General features: G+C 43.4%; 1 protein-coding gene across 2 annotated transcripts in view; it reads left to right on the top strand.

Moving 5' to 3' along the window:
* The first annotated feature begins 577 nt into the window (after positions 1-577).
* Positions 578-18,548, top strand: part of SNX25 (sorting nexin 25) — an 82,071-nt gene continuing 64,100 nt past the window's right edge. The window contains exon 1 of one of the 2 annotated variants that reach the window (XM_032468461.1): positions 578-1,262. In XM_032468461.1, the coding sequence (XP_032324352.1) occupies positions 894-1,262 (369 nt within the window). In that variant the 5' untranslated portion in view covers positions 578-893. The remainder of the gene's footprint in view (positions 1,263-18,548) is intronic. The other variant, XM_032468460.1, reaches the window with a different exon arrangement.

The following is an 18,548-nucleotide window of genomic DNA, read 5'->3' as shown; positions in this document are numbered from 1 at the left end:
ACAAAAATACAGGGACTTGGAGCCAAAGTGATGATGGCAGCTGTGCACACCCTCTGGCACCAGGCACTTATTTGGGCCTTTCCGTAACTAGGAATTGCAGGCTTCATTTACTGCCCACATTTGCCTGATGCGTTCCCTGAGGCGGCTGGGTGGGAAAGGGAAGGTTGTTGGGGGAACTGTGTTAAAAGTGAGGATCGGGAACGGTTGGCTATTTAAATAGCAGGTGCAAACGAGGCAGAAATTTTGCGGGCTGTAAGCAGGTGAGGAAGTTACTTGTCAGTGATGAGCGTGCGGGACAAGGATTAAGGGATCCCCTGAGCTCGAGAATTACAAATGCTTCTGACACCTGCAGCAAAATTTTCCATCCACAGACGGTATCCTCGGGGAGGGGCGGGGAGGAGCTCAGGGAAGAGCAGTTTTCGCCGGGATTGGTGGCGGCCCCTTCCTGGGGGGCAGCGGCGGGTCGGACCCCGCCCCCGCGCCGCCGGTGGGCGGCCGGGTGGGGCGGGGCCGGGCACCTCCCAACTGTCACTCAGCCGGCGTGGTGGCTCTCCGCCCCTCGACGCGCACTCCGGGGCCGCCTCCGCTCCGCCCCAGGCTTCGCCAGCTTCGGCCAGAGCGGGTCCGGCTACCTGGGGAAGCCCAGCCGGGCAGCTGCGGGCCCCGCGCCGGCTGGCGGCGCTGAGGGGTGGCCGAGGGGAAGCTCCTGCGGCGTCTGTGGGAGCCGTTCCCTCGGTGGGCCGCCTGTGAGGGCATGAGCGCGGACTTCCCCTGCCTCGGGAGCGGCGGGAGCGGCGAGGGGAGGAGGCGCCGCGCGGAGGCCACCGTCCAGGGCAGCGCCGGGGAACAGCAAGGCGGGAGATGTGCCTGTCCTTAGCGGCCCAGGAAGCAGCATGCACCCCGATGCCACCGACAGCAGCGGCGCCGGCCTCACGGGCGGCCGGGGCGAGCTGCGGCCGGAGCCCCGGGAGGACGCGGCGGCCCCACGGGGCCCTGATGGCGGGAGCTGGTGGGGGTCGGTGGCCGTGGCCGCACTCGCCGCCGTGCTCGTCTCCTGGCTGGGGTACGGCTGCTGGCTGGCGGCGGAAGGCGCGAGGCCGGGCACCGTTGTGCTCTGCCTCAGCCTGTACATGGGCTGCGCCATGGGCGCCTTGTTCTTGGGGTCCCTGTTCTCCCTGGTCTGCCGGAGCCGGCGAGCCCCGCCGCCCGACTTCGCCGCCGCCTGGAGACGGCGGGCCGCGGTAGCCCGCCGCGAGCTGGAGGTGAGTACCGGTCTCGTCGCCGCCGCACGCGCGCCCACCCGCGGCCTCCCCCGGCCCGCCCGCTTCCGGCACCCGCCGCCCGCTCCGGGAGAGCCGGGGGTCGCGGCGGGCCCGTGCTCTCGGCCAGGCTCCCCGCCGCTGCGCTGGACGCCGGACACAAACCCGGCTGGGGTTGGCGGACCGGGCGGGGGGACGCTTGCGTCCCCTCGGCCCCCGCGGGGAGAGGGCTCCCGACTCCGTGGGGTTTGCCGAGATGCGCAGTTAGTAGGCGATGTAGTTGCTCGGCAGCAGTCTTCAGCCACAGCTTCGGTAGCTGAATAATCTTTCCAGACCTTCGATGTTGCTCTGCAGTTGGCGAGTGGGAGAAAGGGGAGCACGGCGTGCACTGTACGCAGGCGCTGCGCCCTGTGCTGGTCATTACGTGGGGTTCTGGTAACCTTTCTCTGTGAGAGGCAACTTTATGCCCCTTGACGACGGGGAAACTTGGCTCAGAGGGGCCAACTTGGCTTAGGTCACCCAGCCGGTCACTCGTGCCCAAGCCTGTATACACTTTTTACCACACTGACCCGTCTTCCTCCATGTTGATGAATATCGCAGTTCCTGTGATTTAGAAAGTAGGTGCCCGAAATCACTGTAGTTTGTAACAAATGGAGGCTATCATCAGTGAGGGATGGGGATATGGGAAATGACAGTATTTTAAATGTACGCTTCCTTAGTGTTAAACCACTGCTTTATCTGCCTCCCAGCTTCTATCCAATAACCCTTTAAATGAAACTTGATTCTGTCGTAGATTGACACTGCTTGACTGACTGATACTGTCATTAAGCTGAAATTGACCAAGCACTCTGGGGTAAGAGAAGTGGCAGTGGCTCACTTCCCAAGAATATTTGTTGGAAGCATCATTACCTCCTGGGTTTTGCATTTGCTTGTTATATGATCTGCTTGCTTTTTTGTAAAAGTCATCCCACTCTTCACCAAAAGTATCCTTTCCTGAGTGTGTCAGTTCAGAATGCAGAACTGAGATATTGGCTGAAGGGTTGTAGGTAAAGGAGTCAGGCATCCTCATTCTGTAAGTTGAGCAGCAATTCAGTATATTAAGGAACGAGAACTTCTGTTTTCATAAGTCATCTGAAGTTGTATTTATTTCTCTTGAAAACCTTCACTCCGCTGTCCATTTTTTTCATATCTAATTTAGCAAGAGTTGATGAGTAGTTGATATTTTTCCTCTTGCTTTTTCTTTAAAATGGTTAAAAAATAAGGATCCCAAGATTTTACTAGTTGGTTTATTGATCTATGAGTGATAATGCAGTTCTTTAGAGTATTGTAAGAGGTTATAATTCATTTAGTACATATTTATCGAGTGTTTTATACAAACCAGGTATTTATCTGGAAGCTGGGGTTGAAACAACAAGACAGATAAAAGCCCTGCTTTCTGGAGATTATATTCTCATGGGGGATCAGACAATAAACAAATAAATAAGGTCCTTTAGGATAGTGATAAATGCTTACGAAACAAAAAGTAACTCAGAATTATGTGATTAAGAGTGCCTGGTATGTGGGGCAGGTGGGGTCAGGGTCCAAGCCTTAGTACTGCAGTCCACTTTCAGGGCCTGGAAGCCTCATGTTGTGGGGGACCTCCCTATTTCCAGGAAAATTCCCTCAAACCTCCCAGCTCATTTGTACCTCTGACAAAAGTTGGGTTATCATCCAGAAAGACACGTTAGTGGAGGAATTAGAGAAAATAATATTTTAAGTGGCAGAAAACGAAGCAGCACACGTAATATCTCATGTATACTACCCTAAGACTTCGGGCAGTAGAAGAGGTGAAGTGTAATTTAAGGAAGGTAGGTTATAGGTCATTCTTTTTTAATTCAGTTTCTTATGATAGTGTTAAATAAGAAAGTAAGCACATTAGGAAGTTTATTTTCTAAGTTATGTTACTTAGAATTGAAATGTATGTTATTCACATAAAATTACATATTATTGATAGTACCAGTGCAGTTTACTCTGGCCTTAAGTTGTGCTGTATTTCCAATAATTTATGCTTAAGGTTTTTTTTTAATGTTCTTTATGAATGGAACATAAGCATGTGGTGAAGTATATAAAATATCTGTCAGTTCTGTGGGGTTAGGAGCTGGACCACACAGGTCATCGAACATATGTGAAGGGGGAGGCTGTTTCGTAGTGAACCAAATGGTGACTGTTAAGATTCAGTGACTACTACAGAAGTTTTGATTCTGCATTCAGAAAAGAATTCTCATTTTTTCTTATACATTTTGGATTTTTCTGGTGTCAGCTAGACATGCCAGACATTGGGATCTATCCTATCTGTCCATCCTTCCTTTCTTCCTCTTTTTTTTCTTCTTGGCTGCCTTCTATAGAGCAAAAAAAAAAAAAAAAAAAGCATGTACTGTTATAAGTAGGCAACCAGAGAAGCCCACACTAAAAGGGGAAAGGTGTTTTCATGGCTGGGAGTGTTCAAATGTTCCTGCATGCTTCACAGTGTCGTTACTGGCTGTCAACTCCATATGATTAGGACCCATGATTGACCCCTTTTGTTATCCTTTGTATCTTGTAGGAGCTCCAGAAGTGTTTGCTGATGATAATGAAGAAAATTATGTCTGTTTTTGGTCACTAATACAGGGCTTTCCCTCTTCGATTAATCTAGTATTTACTGGGCATCTCCAATGTGCAAGGATTTTGATTTTCCTTGGGTGGGAATAAGGGCTGATTAAAGTGGTAAAACTAAGTTTCATCTTGGTTAGAAATAATATCCAGTGGTATACTCAGGTGGTAAGCTTTGTAAGGTCAGGAAGGTTGACACTGAAGTCTCGACAATTGCTATCTGGGCCCCACTCTAGAAAAACTTGGATTTTGTTGCAGGCCAGCCAACTGGAGCTGTGATGCTCTGGGGCTGGCCTGCTCCCGGAGTAACAGCTGTCAGCCCAGCTCTGCTGAGTAGGCTATCAGAGTGTGGTGTCCCTCCTCTGAGGTTGTAGTTTGGTCTCGTGCCAGGCCAGTTAACTCACGTGGACCAAGAGCTCAGGTTCACAACTGCGGTTACTTGACCCTAGCAATGATCTAACCAAGGCAACAGCAAGAAAAATCTGGGAATAGTGAATTTAGTAGTTTAGAAAGCTTATGTTCGTTACTGGACCAGCAGTACAAAGTGCATCTTCATATAATGGAAAAAAGGTAAATTATTTCTTGCATTTTGATGATTGAAAGATAAAAGGGAATAACTTCTTTAAATTTCGTTATTCACATAGTTATGGACTTTTTTTTTTTTACATTGTAATTTATTAAATACTTCTTGATTTACAATCTATAGGTTCAAAAATAAGCAGTTAGCTAATGTGGACTGGAGAGCTGATACAAGAAAGTCCACAAAAGTCTGGTGCATATGGGAAACTAAAGTCCACTGCCTTGTGAAGAAAACATTAATGAAAGACTTCTCCAAGTTTAGTCAGATAGAAAATTTCAAGAAGTTCATCAGCTCTAGTAAGCATTTACTATCTGCTGCGTATCTACTCTTCTTATCTCATGAGATGATTTATGGCCTAGTTAGTTGCTGAGTGTCAGTGCCAGGCACATAGTAGGTTCTCCATAGATGGATTTTTTCCCCCATGAATGAATGGATTATTATTTGAGATGAGAACAGTCTTGAGTATCCAACTGACATTTTCAGATTTCCGATTTCCACCGTAGTTCCCTAGAGAAGGGCTCATAGTCTTGCAATAGGTGTCACTTAGAGCTTGGATAGTGGCTTTCTGTGAAGTGCATGGCAGCGTTTTTAGTGTTGGGGAGGATTCAAAGATGAACAAGATACTCCCTGTCCCTGCCCTCTCCCGCTAAGTAGGTTAGAGATACAGAAGACTGAATGGGAGGGCAGATGTTTATACAGACAGTGGAGACATTCACACAGCAATCCATGGCGCCACTTAGCTTGGGTAGGACTTCTAGAATCCCTAAATAGTTCTTTCACTATTACTAATACAAAAGTTCTTTTGAGTAAAACAAACTTGATTTAGTTACTTGAGGGAAAAAGGAAAAGAAACAAGACTCAGGGAGACTATACACAGCCTCTTTGTGACTTCCCTTTATTATGCTAATGTGATAAACTAATCCTCAATAATTTGATGTGGATAGTGGCATAATACACTTAGTGTCTTCAGAATATTTGTTTGTATTTTAACTGGGGGACTTAAGCTGTGGTGGCTAGTGGGAAAAATGTTTTTGAGGAAGATGGCTTTTGAGACCCCCTTAAATCTGCGTAACTCTGTGGTGCAAGGTTGTTCTACTTTAAAGTTATCCTATTCGTCATTTTTAAATTTAATTTTTATACAGGTTGTACAATCACATGGCTTTAGTAAAAAAAAAAAAATGTAAAAGGATATGTAGTTGAAAACAAAATCTCCCTTCCCTACAGGCAGCCATTATTAAGAGATTATTCTCTCAGAGATATGTTATGCATATATGAGCAAGTACAAATGTGTATTCAAAAAGAGGAGCTTTTGATACTTATAATCTCTTGATATATAAACAGTGATTACTCGTAAAGGAATAATTATTTATTTCGTGTATCTTTATTATGAAGGAACTAGTTCTAGGGTTAGTGAACATAGCATAAGAAGTTATATATGACTAGTGATAACCTCAAAGTAGGTAGATAACATTCACAGTTAGACTTAGAACATAAAAAAAAATGCTGATCAGAACCAGGAAATGTATCCTAAGAAATTATGAACGTGTGTTTTTCAATTTAGCACAACTGTCTGAAGGAGGCAATACATATTTTTGTAATTTGTATGAAAACATAAAAAGCCAAGCAAACTGTCTTAAAGACGGAGTCCATTTACTGTTTGGGATCTGAGTTGCCGGTGAGTATGAGAGATGAATCCTAGTTTGCGCCAGGTGTGGGAGTCCTCAACTGAGAGAGGAGGACTGGATTTTAGTCTGTAGACATGGCACCTACTCAAGCTTCTGAGCACTGGAGTGGCATCAGAGCTGGGCTTTAGAAATGTTACATGGAATTGCGATTGGGAGGGACTCAGGAGGAGAAGCCCCAGTCGGTTGCAGTGATAAAAGGTGAGAGTTAATGAAGCTGTGTGAATGGAGACAGGAGGCTGTAAATTCAAGAGTGAGAAAGATATTTCTTTGATGTTAATTATCAGTAGTTATCATTACAGATTGGTTCAAGAATCTTCTCAAGAGTATCCTAACATTCTCTTTAATAAATCCATCCTCAGACCAAAGGGTCCTACTGTTTATTCACAGATGTGAAGACCAAAGCCTCCAAGCTTGAATGTTCTACTAGGAGCCTCAGTCCTGGCCATTCTCAGGAGGTTTGTTTCTCACTCTCTTGAATCTTAGTAACTGAGTGTTGCCTTCTTAAAAATATCTCCAGTTTCATTTCCCAACCTTATCATTTTGCATGTAGGAAGTGCCCTAGATTCCTTAGCATTTATGAGCCCTTGTGTAGTCAGAATGGTGCACACAATTGTACTAAAAAAGGTGACTCGGCAAACTTGGAGCCAAGGGTTTAGGCTTTAAAAAAGGAATAGTGTCTGTGCAAGGTTATTAGTATTAAAATGATGGCATACAAAGTTGCCTTTTTTTTTTTTAATTGCATCTTTGCTTTTGAAAGAAAACCTTGGAAACCTGAAACTTCTATTTTCACCCTTTAGTGTCAGGTTACTTTCTAAACGAGGGTCGGTCGTCTGGGTGGAGGTGACTGATGTGGCAGGAGTAGACAGGCAGCCTTGTCAGGGGCTCTGCTGGGTACCTGGGGGCCAGGGCTTGGGTTTAGTCAGTTGTTTCTACACCCTCCTTTAGTCCTGGGCTGTGTGCTTATGTAGTTTCTCCAAACAGAGTGGAGACTTCGAGAAAGCCCGTTGGGGGTTGGTTGCATTTTGGTAGACTTCTCAGCTCAGATGCTGCTTTGGGAGAATGTAGTTACGAGCATGGGGTGTGCTGGCTTTATCCTTGGGGCTGGCCCTTGGGGTTTCCATATGTGAACAGCCGTGAGCTGGATATAAAGAAAAATGAATATGGTAACTCCAAGTATAAAGCCTCTGAGGCCAAGGGGGAAACCGGAATGAATTGTGCATTTTTAGGGTAAGACATTGGAACTCATTTAGGTCACTAGGATGTACTTAGTGACCTTCCTATTTTAGTGTAGAATGCAGCTCTTGGAAAACTGGATACATTTTTTAATGAACACTCAGTTGTAAAGTGATCTAAAATTCTGCAGTTCTTACCCACCTTGTATGTTTGAGTGAGGGTACGTTAATAGTAGTAACTCAGATGGTGTAGGGTTTGCTCCTGTCTGTTCATGCAGGACCTCATCCTGTACCCCACCCCCCATACCTGTGAGTCCACAGGCAATATTTGTGTATTTATGAATACGTTCACTTATGTTCTGCCGTTCCTGGTCACTGCAAAACATTTTGGAGAGGCTTCTCTGTGCCACTCTGTGAAAAAGCATATTTCTTGTTGCGCTACTACTGTTTTGGTCTCATAAAACTGGATATCCAGGAGTGCTTGGTCCTTCTATTTTTTTTCTGAGCCAAAGCCACAATATGTGCTTTATAGATGAGGATGTAGCCCTGTTTCTGTCACTCAGATATGCTTAAAAAATTTTTTTTACCTTGTTATAGAAGTTGAGAAGCTGTGTCCCTATTTGCATTTCCTGTAAAGACAGCCCCATCCCTTATGTCTGGCTCCTCAGAGCAGCCCCTGAGGTCAAGCTAGGGGTATCTCTCCCAGCTCCAAAGCCTTCTCTGGTCCCCAACCTTGAGGCACTGCACACAAGCCACCTCCCAAATGGCCTCTTCCTCCCATGCAAATATACTCTTACAAATTACACACCTGAGGGCCACACGCAGACTCTGCCAACTTGTTAGACTTGAAATTAACATCTTAACATTCCAGAAATTTCACCATGTTTTTCCTGAGGCACAGTTGTTAATCTCATATTTTTCCTTCTGGTTTTTTTTTTCCTGTTTTACTAAACCTTTGAGATTGCAGCCCCTTGATATGCTCAGGAAGTTGCTTTGTTTTCTAGACTTGAATTTTGATCATTCTTGAGGTCCCGTTTTTTAAATTATCTCTCTCTCTCAGGCAGTCTCACTCTGGGGCCCTCTACAATAACCTTGTCTACGCTGAGGATTAGAAATTTATTCCTCAAGTTCAGACTCACTTACTCAACTGCTTAACTTGACACTTCCACTTGGTACTATCAGCGGTGCCTGAAACTGCACAGGTCCAAGTATCCCTGTCCCTCTCCCATTGCTCCTGGTGTCAGTGACTGGCACCTCCGAAAGTCCCACATCCTGGAGCCTGAGTCCTTCCTGCCGTCTCCTCTCTTTGCTCCCCAGATGCAGTGCATCCTTGTCTCCTTGCCTCTTGAGTATCTTGCATCCATCTACTTCTTTCCATCTCTCCTGCTTGGTCCCAGCTACCATCATGTGCCACCTAGATGACTGCAGTAGCCTCTCAATTCATATCTCTGCCTCCCTGTTGGCCCCTCCAGTTCATTCTCTTAAAAATGCAAACCCAATCTAATCCTCTTATGCAACATATTTAATTAAAAGCCATCAGCAGCTTCCTGTTCTCCCAAGCTTCCAGCATCTCTCCTGTCATAATTACCTTCAGTCCCCATGCTTCCTCCTCAGCCCCCAAAGTGCTGACCCTTCTCTGTCCTTGGTGACTTTGAATAATGCTTGCTCTGCCTTGAGTCCCCTGATGCCCCCTTACCTAGTTAACTTCTCTTCCTCAGGCCTCGGCTGTCACTTTTGCAGAGGAGCTTCCCCTTTCTGCCAGCCGCACTGTATACCTTTCCTCCATTGTACTTACAACTGTAGTTTTAATCTTGGACGATTCCTTGCCCCACTTTCTCATTAACCTTTGAACTCCATGAAGGCAGAAACTCCCCGCTGTATCTTTAACACCCAGCATGATTAAGTAGGTAAGCAATAAATATTTCTTGAGTGAGTGAATAACTGGGAATCAGTAGAGCACAGGCATTAAGAGAATGGTTTTGGAGTCAACCAGTCATTTGAATTTGAATCCTGGCTCTGCCTTAATAACTCTGATAATGGGCAACTTACTTCAGATTTCTACGCTTTGGTCTCCTTATCAGAAAAGTGGAGATAGTGAATACCTTCAAGAGTTGTTTGGAATAATGTGATAGTATTTGAAAATAAAAATACCGGTATTTGTAAAAGTGCTTTGAATTAGAAGATGTTAAATGGTAGATTTTACACTTTTATCTTTTTAGAAAACTTACAAGATTAAAGATGTAGATTCAGAAAAAAAAATCACACAAAATAAATGTATAGTTGGATGAGAGATTATGAAGACAATACTCCTGTAACTTCCAGAAGCCCCTCTATATCTCCAGTGTCAGCCCCTTCCGTCCTAGCTAATGCCGTCTTGACCCAATAATAACCACTTCGTTTGCTTGTCATTATGGTTTTATCACTCAAATGTGCATCCATGGACATTTTAGTTTAGTCTTGCCCATTTTCAAAAATTGAGTTTTCCCTGTATTCTTTTATTTTCCCTATAGGTTATCTGTTGAAGAATCTGGAGCATTTGTCCTATAGTCTGGATTTTGCTGACTGCATATGAATAATACAGCTCAGCACGGTCCTCTCTACTTTGTACGTCCTGCGAATTGGCGTGGACCTCGTGCCGAACTTACGTTTGATCCTTTTGGCAGGACTAGGTGGTGTGACTGTTCATCAGGAGGCACATAACCTCTGATTGTCTTTCCTTTAGTTAGATTAGTAGCTGTTGATGCTCAATACTTGGACCCATGAATTTGTTGGGGTGACAAATAGGGATGTTTTAATCCTGTCATTTGCCTTTCATTTTCATTTTTAAAAGGAGACACTTTTCTATCATCTACTATTTGGTTACACTGTGGTACAGTTCATATGGAAAAGCTGGATAAATGATAGATTCTTTCCCATTATCAGTTTCCAAGATAATGAGTTGGTTCCCTGTCATCCTCTGAAGGTGACCAATTAGTTTTGTTTTAAAAAATATGAACTCATGGATTTGATTGTACTTGCTGGGTTTCAGCCAGTTGTAATTATTACCTTTCTTGAAGCTTTTGCAATTCCATCTTTGGCCAGTGGGAGCCTTTTCAAACTGGCTCCTGAGTCCTTTTGATATGACCCCGCTGGTCCGAGAGTTTTCTTGCTATCTGGGATAATAAGCTATTTCGTGTTCAATTTGACCATTTTTTCTTTTCTCACACCTGGAATTAGCCATTTCTCCAAAAAGAGCCTTGATTTCTTTTAAGGGGAAATGGTATTTCAGGAACTTGTTCTGTCTCAGTTCCGAGCAGCACAGCCAGACTCAGAAGCAGCTGCTGGGACTTCACCTGCTTGTTTGTTTGTAGGGTGACCAGCTGTCCTGGTTTGCTCAGACCTGTCTTGGTCCTAGCACTGAAAGTCCTGTGCCCTGAAGGGGGTGGGGGACTCACCACTATTGGTTTGCTCATCGTGTCTTGGCCTTCCCTATGGAGAGATTGGAAAAAATGTGTATGAGATCTGTCTTTTGCAGAAGTTAGATTTATATATTCTGTGTCTTATTAAAGGCAAGTAACCCTTATTTTGAACAGCGCTTTGCGGTCATCTTTGCCATTTTCTTATTGTAGCCTATAAATTGACATTGCTAATGAGTCCAGGAATATGGTTTCTGTGCCCTCAGTTTGATTCATTTTACTCTAATCAGTGGCTGTGAATACAGTGGACAAATACGTGTACTCCAGGAGTCATGATGTGAATGTCATGAAGTGAGCGCCTCAGTAATTGCCATAGCTAAACTTAGTATTTGTTGCATTTACTGTATGCAGGTGCATATATGTGTTACCTAACTTAATTTTTGTATCTCCTATGTGAGGTAGGGACTGTTAACCTCATTTTACAGATGGGAAAACAGGTTTAGAGAGGCTAAATGATGTGCCCAGAGCAAGTGGAAGAACTAAGAATTTAACCCAGGTCCCTTACTTTGCAGCCTGTACCCTTAACCACTTTATTACGTGGACTGATTCGCGTTTTAAAAAACTTAAGAATCCTTGGGATGGTTCTAGGATCTGTTTAAGAATTAGTGTCACTTGAGAGGTCTCAGAGTGATGTCACAGCTGCCCCTTCTGTGCTCATGACAATTATTGCTAATCAAGTAAGGCTGCTTTTTTTTCCCCCCATGGCTGAGTCAGGATGAGGCCTCAGAATCCCTTTCAACGTAGCATTCCAGACAGCCACTAGAAATGTATTAGAGTTGACACAGAGCATGAGACCCACCTGCCATTGTTATATTAACAGTCTGAGAAATCCTAGTAAAGGAAGCTGGTCAACTGTTTTTTAACCCTGTATTTTCTAAATATGACTGAGCCCTGTATCCCCCCTCCCCCACCGCCTTTTTTAAACAATAAAGAGATTTATTATCTTAGGAAATAACATGTAACCCAGAGGTAGGACAGGCCCATGTGGGAACGTCAAGCCTCCAGGAGCATCTCTCTGTATCTTTCTTGGCTCTGCCCTCCCCGTGAGTGGGACTGACTCTCAGGCTATTGGCCAGATGGCTGCAGGAGTTTCACAGCCACACAGGATGAGAGCCAGAGGAGGGAAGGCCCTTTCTGGAATGAGGAAAGCGTTCTTAGAAGTGCTGTGGTGGTGTTCTCATCCTCTTGGCCAGGTTTGGGCAGGTTCCACTCCTCACGTCCCGCGGGGACATGATTTCTGTGATTGGCCCAGCCAGTCCTACCGAGCGCAAGGAAGCAGTGGAGTCAAAACAATGAACGTTGCACTGCACATCACAGGTTCTCCTGACTAGGACCGACCTCCCCTTGTAGCCTGTCTTTCACACCTTCATTCCCTCTTCACCTTAAGGAACCTTCTCTCTGTCCCTGAATTTACCTTCATGGGTGTATGTGTTGCACCTGTTGCTCCTGGGGAGGCCTCTGCCCTCATTTCTACACATTCAGTTCTTGTTAACAGCCCAGGTCAGTGCCCTTCCATTCTGTCAGCTGCCCAGTAAACATTCGTGGAGGGAGGAGAGGGAAAAGTCTAGTGAATTCCAGGTTTCTGGCTTGGGTGCTTGAGTGGAGACCATCCACATGTGCAGGCTGGGCATGGTGGGAGGCGAAGAAGGAAGTTTTGACCATGTGGATTTTGAGATGCCTGTGGATACGTTCAGGCTGCAGGAAGGTTTACAGCTTTGCGATTTGAGGGCAAGATCGGAGAAGCAGATGTGTTGGTGGTCAGCCTGCACGTGGTAATTAAAACTACAGGGCCAGTGAGACTGCCGAGGGCAGCCTGTAATGGCTGACAAGCAGCGAGCAGAGGGCAGGAGGCAGAGGAGTGCGATGAAGAACACTGGAGACAGTGAAGGGGTGAGGAAGCCCAGAGCAGGCAGGGGGCAGCGGCGTCGGGCGTGCAGGGTGGGCCAGGAGGAAGGCCTGGAAGTGTCCCCGATTTGACACTGGAGACTGTGCTGGGGGTGTCCCAGGAGGGCGGAGTGGACACGGGGGTAGACGTGGTGCTTATTCTCTGAGGTGAAGGGCGATGGGGAGGGGAGGGAGCAGAGACAGCAGGTGCGCGGTGCTCTCTGGAAGCCTGGCCGAGAGGGCGAGGAGGCAGTGGCTACAGGTGTGTGTGTCCTGGGAGTTTCTGTGGTTGAGGGGAGAGACTTAATCCCATTTCTGGGTGAAAGAAATCGGGAGAAGTAGAGAGGAAGGGCCTGAGCATTTCAGAGGATGATTGCTGGAGCAGGGTCCAGCAGACAGGATCAGAGTGCAGGAGGAGCGTTTTGGCTTGAGACTAAGGGGAAAAGGAAAAATGGGAGCACACAGAGAGGGACACCTGTGGGAGGTGGCGGGGAATTGAGATACTTCAGGCTGGGTTACCTCGACTTTCTTGGTAAGTGGGAGGCAGAATTAATTGCTGATGTTGAGGAGGATGATGTGTTGAGGGTAGTTTTAAGAGAGGTGGTAAAAGGTTCTGAAAAAAATAATGAGAACAACAGCAGAAGCAGTTACTGAGCCCTTACTGTGTACTGAGTACATCTTCATTTAATCCTCACTGTGACCCCATGAAATAGCTACTATTATCCCCATTTTATGGCTCAGGAAACTTTTTTGGGGGAGGGGAATTTTTTTTTTTAATTGAAGTATAGTTGATTTACAATGTTGTTAGTTTCTGGTGTACAGCATAGTGATTCAGTTATATATATATATATATTCCTTTTTGTATTTTTCATTATAGGCTATTACAAGGTATTGAATATAGCTCCCTGTGCTGTACAGTAGAACTTTATTGTTGATCTATTTTATATATAGTAGTTAGTATCTGCAAATTCCGAACTTCCAGTTTATCCCTCCCTACTCCTTTTCCCCTCTGGTAACCATAAATTTGCTTTTTATGTCTATGAGTCTGTTTCTGTTTTGTAAGTAAATTCATTTGTGTCTTTTTTTTTTTTTTTTTTAGATTCCACATAAAAGTGCTCTCATATGGTATTTTTCCTTCTCTTTCTGGCTGGCTTCACTTAGTATGACAATTTCTAGGTCCATCCATGTTGCTGCAAACGGCATAATTTTATTCTTTTTTATAACTGAGTAGTAGTCCATTGTATAAATATACCACAGCTTCTTTATCCAGTCATCTGTCAATGGACATTTAGGCTGTTTCCATGTCTTGGTTAGTGTAAATAGTGCTGCTGTGAACATTGGGATGCATGTGTCTTTTCGAATTAGAGTTCCCTCCAGATATATGCCCAAGAGTGGGAATGCTGGATCATATAGTAAGTCTGTTCTTAGGTTTTTGGGGAATCTCCCTACCATTTCCATAATGGCTGCACCAATTTACATTCCCACCAGCAGTGTTAGGAGGGTTCCCTTTTCTCCATAGCCTCTCCAGCATTTATCGTGTGTGGACTTTTGAATAATGACCATTCTGACTGGTATGAGGTGATAACCTCATTGTAGTTTTGACTTGCATTTCTCTAATAATTAGCGATACTGAACATTTTTTCATGTACCTGTTGGCCATTTGTATGTCTTCATTGGAGAAATGTCTGTTTAGGTCTTCTGCCCATTTTTTGATTGGGTGGTTTGGTTTTTTTGTTGAGTTGTATGAGCTATTTGTATATTGTGGAAATTAAGCCCTTGTCGACAAAGTCATATCATTTACAAATACTTTCTTCCAGTCCATAGGTTGTCTAGGAAACAGCTTTAAAGAGGCCCAGGGACTTGTCACAGGTAGCAGAGGTGGTGAACAAGGGCCCCAGGCTCTTTCTGCATGGGAGGCAGCCGCCTTAGACTTTGTGCTCTGCTGCCTCACGAGAGCAGGGAAGCTTGTGGTATAGGGTTCAGGGCACAATGCTGGTGGAGGCGGAGGTGCATTTCCCCTCCTCTCTGCTCAGAGGTAGAGTGGCTGCTGAGCTAGGGCTTGTCTTTAAGACCACGTTTCTCATAAGGGGGGGTTTTATTTGAATTTCAACACATTTATTTTAGATAGAAAAGGAGGAAAGAATTTTGATGATCTAGATCTAGGCTGGGGCAGATAATTTTTACTCTCCAGTTAGAAGGGATGTACAAGTCAGCCTCTTTTGAGTAGATTCAGTTGAACTGAATTTTCAGTTTTTCACAACTAATATTTTTATGGCACTAATCCATCTCACTCATCCCAATATCTTGTACATGTATGTTATCTGGGCCACTGCCTGGACCTCAGCTTTTCACTTCAAGGGAACTATGGAAATAGAAATCTCACTGAATCCAATTATCAGTGTGATATTTTTCCAACCAGGTCCTATATATTTTATCACTGATTTTCATTTAAAAGCCAGTCAACAAATTTAATAAGAATGGTATTATGGTATTCTAGGACAGTGATGGAGTTAAAAAAAAAATGATTGCTTTTATTACTAAAGATCTCCGTGAAAAGAAAAAAAAGATCTCAGTTCTGTGTGACTCATCCAATTGTTGAATTAGTTACATGGCAGCTTTGAAGGGGCAGCCACTCTGGCACCTTCTACATTTATATTCAGTGGTTTCAGTGAGAACACTTATGAAATGAGAATCATTTTTGTAATTTACTTTAATATGTATGAATTTCAAGACTGTTAAGAAATGATCTCATGGACTGATTGTATATTTGAGTAATTTTACTTCCATGACCTGGGCTGGAGAGCGAATTGTGAAGATTCCAGAATAGGCAGAATATTAGAATTCCTAAGCACAGCCTCCCATGGTGCTATCGCTCATTAATTACTCTACTATGAGCTTCCATCAAGAGTAGATTAAGCCCCTTGAGCACAGAGAATATCATTTATTTACCTTTGTCTCTGGTACCCAACGAAGTGGCAGACACACACAGTCCTCAGTATGTGTTAGAGGATTAAATGAGCTGATGGAAATGGGATTCATATCCCTGAAACCTCTGATTTCCCTTATGAGCTTAAATTTACAATGGAAGCCAGTGATAAAATGGCTACAGAATTTTTATTACACAGACCTTTGCAGGAATGCAAAAAGCTAATGCAGGTTTTCAGTTACCTTCCCTAAGCCAATTCGCTTTTTCTTCATTCTTCTCCTCCAGCCCTAGTCTCTGTTCTATGCTTGTCAGTTTAGGCAAACTGCTGTCTGCCTGTGTACTTTCAAGTGCACAGTTATAATTTCAGTTTCCAAACCTGTGTCTGGCTTGAAATATACTTAAATTTTTCTTGTAATCAAGTGAAGTGTTTTTTCTAAGGATTTTCAGATTTGAGTCCTTGACGTTAGAAATAAAGTACATTTTTTCTTTCCATGAGTCTAATCCTTCCAACTGAATAGAAAAACAGTCCTTTGTATATTAACCTTTCTGAAAACCTACCTCTGTTGATCAGCTAATAGAAATTTTGCCTTTGCATTAAGGCTCATTTTCTCTTAGAAAGCAGATTAATAACCAAGAAACACTACTAAAGGAATCTGCTTGTGACAGTAAACTCTGAAAATATGATAGGTCATAATACTAATCACACGCAGTACAACTATAATCATTCTTCAGGAAGGAAGTCAATATTGTAAAAAATATTTAGACTATGACTTTTGGCACCATAACAACAACCTATATTTGTATACTGCTTTATAATTTTAAAAATGCTTTCACAGGCATTCACCTTCTTGAGATGCATAATAACACTGTAATATAAATAGGGCAGGCATTATTTAAATTAAACTGAGTCTCAGAAATGGACGTGTTCATTGCAGAAAGAAAACGGCAAAGGATCAAGCGCAGCCTACTTTTTTCTGGGTCTCAAGTGCTCTTGCCACTATCATGTGATGTCTGTGTTTTTGCCAAGTAATAATAGCAGAATTGCACCCCAGCCTGAAGCACATTTGAGTTTCATATTTGTTCAGAGAAAAGATCTGGTTTCATACCCAGTCATAGGGTCTAGTCTCAGGATCTGTCCTGACTGACGATTATCTCTCGTTGTAGAAATAAAAACAGAACCTCGATTCCTACATTTGCTTGTTGGCAGGGTTGGCCTTTAGCCCAAACACAGCAATACTTTGATAACTGGTGTAGTAAGTGGCAGGAGCTACTGATGATCTAATCTGCTTTTCTTCTTTTGCCAAGTTCATTTCAGGTAAAATCATGATAACGATTTATGCTTCTGGAGGCCAAGGTGGTTTACTTCAGTGCCTAAAGTGTCCCCAAGGTAGAGAAGGCTCTGACCTGGCCCTGCCTCTCTTGTCTGTTACTCGCTTCCCCATCTGGAAATACCTGCAGCGTTGGGCTTTCAAGATGCATAGATTGGTGTTGGTTAGTGTTGGTTGAAGAGGCTGGAAAGGAACTTTTCCCATTCACCTTAGCGTAGTTTGTGCTTCAGAGTGTCCTCTACCCTCCATGTCCTCTTGTTCCTTCATTTTCTTCTTAGCTAGTAGAAGACTCTCCTTAAAGCACAGTAAAATTCTTGAGGCGCACAGTCCTTTGAAGTCAAGAGTCCAAATCCACTGTGTATTTCATAGACACTCAGTATTCTTTAGAACACTTTTGGTGATGCTACACTTAGATCAACGGCATAGATATGAAAATATTTTTCCTTTAAAATAGAAAAAAATGGTGAGCATATGTAAATATACAGTAATAAGAGAATAGTTAAATTATGGTATAAGTCATTCAAAACAATATATTCCAAATCTTTTATTACATAAAAGATGCTCATGGTAAAATACTGAGTGTAAAAAGCCAGATGCAGAACTATGTGAATACCATGATCCTAATTTCTTTAAAGGTGTATGAAAATAAAAAAATACGAATAGGAATTTATAATTAATAATGTGTTGCCAGGCATCGTTTTAAGCGCTTCATGTGTATTAACTCAGTTAATGCTTATATCAACCCTAAGAGGTAGGTACTGTTGTTACCTTTGTTTTACAGATGAGGAAATCAAGGTACAGGAAAGTAAGTTGTCCAGAGTTAAATAGTAAGGTTTGGAGTCACTGACTAGGAGGAAATAGACCAAAATAGACCAATAGCTATTATCTCTGGATAATGGTGGTGTAGATTGGTTTAATTCTTTCAATCTATAATATAGAATGTGTCTCTGGTCTTGATATAATTGGCAATAGCATTTTTAAAAATTGAAGCATGTTTGGAATCTAGAAAAACAACATGAGAACATGGGTAGGTTTGAATTTTGAAGAGTATCTTTTCTTTCTTATACCTAAAACAAATTATACTTGACTGGGGAGGGAGACATAACCACCGCTTTCTATCAGTACAGTCTCCCTAACTGATAACCTCTCAGTATATGTTTGACAATTTCCTTTTATCAATAAGGAGAACAAGACCTTCTTTATTTAATGATTAAACATTGTAAAGCACAATCCAGGACCTGATCAAACCAGGTTTTGCTGGAGTACTAAATACTTCACCAATAATAGAACGTGTAAAGGCACATACACAATAGAACATCTCCAGTAAACAGACACTTTCCTCTGTGGAAAATACAGCCTCAAAGGCAAAAATACTTCAGTAACAATATGTTCTATTATTGTCTTAACTTTGGTGGCTTAGCGTTTCAGCCCTTCTCTCTTACTTTCATTTCCACTATTCCTTTCCCTTCAGAAAACCAGCCCGTCAGCCATTGAACCAACCAACTGATTAGCCTCAATTTGTTGAAAGTTGGTAACATTTTGAGTTTTATTAGTGATAATAGCTGTGCTCTGCTACTCTGTGCCAGGCATTCTGCTCAATGCTTTCTGTGAGCCAGCAATTACAGACGAGA

The sequence above is a fragment of the Camelus ferus genome, chromosome 26 (assembly GCF_009834535.1).
Source record: "Camelus ferus isolate YT-003-E chromosome 26, BCGSAC_Cfer_1.0, whole genome shotgun sequence".
NCBI classification, from domain to species: Eukaryota; Metazoa; Chordata; class Mammalia; order Artiodactyla; family Camelidae; genus Camelus; species Camelus ferus.
Note: the sequence above shows the minus strand (reverse complement) of the source record. Positions and strands in the feature narration are given on the sequence as shown.